Genomic DNA, 5,483 nt, shown 5'->3' on the forward strand with positions numbered 1-5,483 from the left:
GGTCTGTGGAAGTTTCTGAATTCAGGATTAATACTCCACAGTTTGAGCATAAGCCTTAGGCACAATATAGCAGTAACTCATATTTCAGTGAGTAATCACTGTGAATTGAAGCATGATTAACAAAACGAGCAGACTTTGGAGGGCTCATATTTGTAGTCCCCAAGGTTTGGGTTCAGATGAACTGTAGACCCAGATGTGGAAGAGGATGGGAGTGACTGCCTTTGCTAGCTTTAACCCTTGTGGGGAGGATGGATGGCACAGGAAATGCAGAAGAACTTCTTTATTTAAGAAAAATGGAATAAGGTCTTTTCAATGTTCAAGGCTATACTGGTTTATGAAAAGACCCTCAGAGACTCTTAATTCAGCTCAATTTAGTTAAATTGGAATTAGGTTAACTTGGTCAAGTTAAATTAAGTATCAGATTAACATAAGAGTTCACATCACGATAGAGATCAAATGTTATCAACAGACCTCCTCATGCTGTTTAAGAAAGTCAGTTTAACCTGCTCTAGTTTGATCCATGACCTGACAACCTCAAGCCCCTAAATGTGATAATTTTCCCAGGTTCTCCAAAAACTATCATCATCAAAATCATTGTTTTAGTCTTCTGGACTTGGTTTTTTTCGCATTGTGGTTTTGTGCCTGCACGATTCACATTCTCTAACTTTCTTCTGTAAACAGGAGAGAGGAAAAAAAATGCCTTTTTAAAAATGAAAGCTGTGTTTTTTCATAATATTGATTCCAAAAGACAGAGCTTTACGAGAAACAATTATTGTGAGAGCTGCCAACACTGCACTTACTGCATATTGCACAGACTAGATGTAATCTTTTTATTTGCTATTTCTTAGACTTTAAAAACATTTTAGAATGTAAACGAAAAAGAAAACCTCACAAAACCTAACCTTGTGAGCTAGAGTTTATGGGCCTGAGCATTTCATAAAGGGATTATTAACCAGTTGCATGGAGAAAAAAGATAAAGGGAAAGGCACGGTGTATTGCATACCATTGGTTTTTCTGACTTGACCGCTTTCACTTGGAGGCATTCTTCACGCTTTGAGGTAGTGTGGCTGAGGTCCTTCTGCTCACCAATTGCACCCTGAGTCTGATGGCCTGGTGACCGGGCCTGAGAGTGGCTGCCTGGGTCTCGCGGTGGCGGAGGCCTTGGGTGGATATCTCCCCGCTGCTTCTTGGTGACATGTGCCTCCGGGCCATGCACAGTCTTCACGTGTTTCCGGAGAGAACTGGGGTCCGTGTAGCGCTTTGTGCAGCCCGGTATCTTGCAAACATATGGTTTCTACCAAGACAGAAAAACCACTTAAATTAGATTTAATTCCATGTGGGACTCCTGAAGAGCTCCTTGGAGCACATCTGGTGTTACAGTTACACGCCTTCACAGTGAATTTGCTACCAAATTTATGGTCTCCCCTGTGACTGCATCTAGTCAAACCTATTAATTCCCCTTGGTTTTGACGGCACCTGTTAATGATGCATAGTTTAAAGAAGGCATTTTTACATTGCAGCAATATATGCGCTAGTATTATCACTGTTACATAACCACTCATTTTCTCTAAAACCACCTTCCTTTCTCTGTGAATTTCTCTAGCTCACTAAGCAATGCAGAATTTACTGTCTTATAATTTCACAAAGACTTTCTTTGTTCTCGCACTATGAGAGGATTAGAAAGGAAGAGTCGAGCCCTTCCTGAAAACTTTAATTGCCTCAGGAAAGAAAGTGTAATTCACTTACTTTTATTATGGAATTGTTTCCAAGAAATTATTATTTTAAAGTCTTGCTTGTACTAGGCCTCAAGAAAAAAAAGAAATTCTCATGTAGAGTTCCCCAAAGGGGTTCTCTCTCTGCTTACACATGGCATCGCAAAGCCTTTGACAAATGTCACTTCCCAATGGCTATCTAGGGCCTAAGCCTGCTTCCACTGATATCAGCAGGGAAAAGCTTCCCTTGACTTGAACAGGAGCAAAAATGTCAACTGTAATTGAAAGTTGATGCTGAGCTACTAAGGCAGGCATTCTTAAGATGCTATGGAAGTACAAATCCATTAGCTCTCTTCTCCATATGTATATGGCAGATCTGCATCAAGGTATGTCAGCTGGTTTTAAACCTGTCTGTAGGTTACCTACTTACAACCAAAATGGCACTGAAAGGAAAGGCTGAATGCGTCTGTGCTTTCCATAGTATTCATGGCACTACTTCAGTATATGCTGCCTAAGAGTATTTGCCCGTTTCATTGGAAAATAATGGTGAAGGAAATTTTTCATTTGACTTTGCTGCTGCAACTATCAGAAATGTTGCACAGTAGAAAATATTTTTTAGTGACCTACTGTTAGACATGAAATCTTGATCTTAAAACAAGAGAGTCTCCAGGGCATGTCTGCAAGTCTGTGAGGATCTTACCCATCAACTAGGCAACAGATTGGTTCAGAGAGAGAATGAAACACAAGATCAGTCAGCTACTGGTGAGACTTTGGTGAACTTCTTTCTACTTTGGTGACAAGTCACAAAATTGCTGCTAGGCTTCAATGCAGCTGGGCTGCTGAGAAACTGCAGGGACAAGGCAAACTTAGAGATAAACAATGCTCTTTGCTTCCCTTGTGACTCAAGAGATGCCGCAGGGATCAGGGGACTGGAAGATGAATGCTCCCAGGAGATTCTGCCAGCCCTAGTGAATGCCTGCAACAGACCTAACAGACAGCTAAGAAGGATACAAGCCTTATGGGAATTGATATGGCTGCTATGCTTTCCACAGCACACAGACACCGTGCTGGTATGTACTGCCCAGTTTAGGCTAAAGGTAAAGGAGTACAGGGACAGATCAAGGAAGAGAGACTGGGTTCCAAGACATGAGACTGGGATGATGTGACTCTCTAATGTGTAACATCAATAAAACAGGGACAAGGCATGAAGATAGTGTGCTTCCTGAAAGACGGGGCAGCAGTAACAAGAAACACAGTAATAAAGAGGTGTTACACTGAGAGTGTGGGAGATGGTTGTGACTGCCACAGCTGGTTTGCCTGAGAAAGATCAAATTCCCTCCACTGCACCCCTACATCATGACGTCTGTTCAGGATGGAAAGAAAGAGAGAAATAGCTCAGAGAAGAAGGTAAAGGTATAACTCAGAATTTACGGGGCAACCCAAATTTTCCAAACTTTGAAGGCTATAGCTCTCCACAACAGCCAACAAGGACGCTGCAAGATAAGGGAGGAGCTGCAGCTCAGCAGCCACCAGGTGTCACAACCGACCCAGGCAAAGGACGGGACCAGCCCCTCCAGTTCCAGGGGAAAAATTATCCCAGCTGGTCAGGGAAACCTGGATCTGTCCCTGGTTAACATGTGGGCTTCCATTAAACCCCTCCTTCAAACCTCTCTTACACTTAATAAAATGACCTGCAGCATCTCTAGGTTTGTATGACATGGGAGTGATTGTGCTGTTAAGAGCCATCTAGACCTTACATCCTTTTAAAGTTGCTCAGGGTTTCTGTGCCTGTCTTCTGTAATAAATTGCTATGACTACACTGTAAGTCTGTTCGACAATGATTTTTATTATATTTCTGAAGCTGTGCTTACTTACCTCATTGGAATGAGTCCTGTTTTGGTGCTTGGCCCTGTCGGACGCGTTGGAGAAAGCTTTGTTGCAGCCTTCATGTTCACACACATACGGTTTCTCACCAGTGTGAGATCTCAAGTGCGTTTTCAAGTTTTCTAGTCTGGAGTAGGCCTTTGTACAACCTTCAAACTGCAGACAAGAAGTAAGTCTGGATTAATTTTAAACTTCGGACTTGCAGGAAACAGTAAAAGCTGACCTACAAAAGTTGAGAAGCTTTCCAAGCCTTCATAACCTTGTCCAATGTAATTTTGTTATGATTTGTGGGATTTTAATTTTACTCCAGCAAACCCATCATAGCTCAAGTTAAAATGCTTCCAGCATTAGATAAACCTTCTCTTACAGAGAGCTCAGTATTTGTGTACGTCGTTTAAGAGAGAAATCTATTGCAAAGTCATTAGCAGGCTAGTGGCCAGCAGTAATACCCAGATGTAGCTGTGTAAGAGAAAGCTCTTTTAAATAATTAAGCAAACTGAGCCCTGTTTAATAATGCCTTCTGGGTTTTCTTTGCACTTTAAACTTGAGAAAGCGGGCAAAATTATCCAGTGAATCGCATCTTCTAAAGCTCTTGTCATCTGGGCAAGCTGGATATCAAAGCAGACATGGTAGTCGTTTCTCCATCAAATGTCCAGTGGACAAGAGATCAGGGAATGCAGCATCTGGGCCACACTGTTCCCTGTACAGCCTCAGCTCGCCAGTCCAAGCCTGGAGTTCAGCCCCCTTTACTCACAGTGCATTTGTGTGGCTTTTCCCCTGTATGTCTCCTCATGTGGACCACTAGCATATATTGGGCTTTGAATGGTTTCTGCTCCCGGGAACAGTCCAGCCATCGGCACACAAACTCTTTCTTCTCGCCGTGTATATGGTCATTGTTTATATGCTGTTTGGGTAGAAGAGACATTACAGCTTAACAGAAATGTAACATCATCATCAGCCTTACTGTATGTTCGCACTGGAACGGCACAAGAGGCTCAGCTGTGAATCAGGATCCTGTGGTACTAGAAGAGTAAAGAAGATTGTGTGCAGTCCAAAGCAATCACGGGGTTCAAATTATAGATCTCAAGTCCACTAAGGCCCATGAATTTGTTTCTACTGATGCCAACAGGCTTTGGATCAGGCCTCAGGGATATAGGCTGTTAAATGGATCCTGGATAAATTCATCCAAGGCACCACTTGTGTGATTCACATTGAGTACTGCTTTCTTGGATCAGGGAAGCCTTACTTAAGTGCCACTCAACACAAACAAGGTTTACAAAATCAGGCCTTTAAAAATGTGTCTTCCAACCTCAAAAATCAACAGAACTGCTAAATCATGTTCCCACCAAAACTTTTAACTCATTTTTTTCTTAATCTTTAACTTTTAATCTTTAACTTTTTAACTATTTTCTTTCAGTAAATCTAAGGGTTAGTATACATGTTGTGGTAGCAGAAACTAAACCCTACACACCACAGTAACTGAAAACTGAGCACAGAAGCATCCATCAAGCCAGTCTGGTACTGCCTTAAAGTTTCTGGGAGCAACATCTGTCCCAGGCCCATAGGCACGCATGTGCATGTCTTGCTGTGGTCAATGTCATCTGCGTGAGTGTATCCAGAGACAGACTGGGGCTGTGCACCTTTCACTCTTTCAGAAAAGTAGCTTGCTCTGTTCCCTTCACTAAGATCTAGTTCAGCAGAGCACTTAAATATGAATTTCATTCTCGCTGATTGTGTTTCTGAGCAGAAAGGGGCAGATGAATCAGGGCCAGCCTCAAGATTGGTTTACTTTTTCAAGGTTTAACTGAATTTTTTGCACAGCTTCAGAAAACAACAAAAGCATCTTGAACTTGGGCTTTCAAAAGTTTACAAAGGCTAGAATTTCAG

General features: G+C 42.1%; 1 protein-coding gene across 1 annotated transcript in view; it reads right to left on the bottom strand.

The window, feature by feature from the left end:
- GLI3 (GLI family zinc finger 3) overlaps nucleotides 1-5,483 on the bottom strand; it is a gene marked incomplete at its 5' end in the record, with an annotated part of 54,014 nt that overhangs the window by 5,963 nt on the left and 42,568 nt on the right. Inside the window, 3 exons of the mRNA XM_010192769.1 lie at nucleotides 1,004-1,294; nucleotides 3,588-3,752; nucleotides 4,351-4,500. Of these exons, the coding sequence (XP_010191071.1) occupies nucleotides 1,004-1,294; nucleotides 3,588-3,752; nucleotides 4,351-4,500 (606 nt within the window). The remainder of the gene's footprint in view (nucleotides 1-1,003; nucleotides 1,295-3,587; nucleotides 3,753-4,350; nucleotides 4,501-5,483) is intronic.

This window comes from Mesitornis unicolor, unplaced genomic scaffold, assembly GCF_000695765.1.
Source record: "Mesitornis unicolor isolate BGI_N332 unplaced genomic scaffold, ASM69576v1 scaffold5229, whole genome shotgun sequence".
NCBI lineage: Eukaryota > Metazoa > Chordata > Aves > Mesitornithiformes > Mesitornithidae > Mesitornis > Mesitornis unicolor.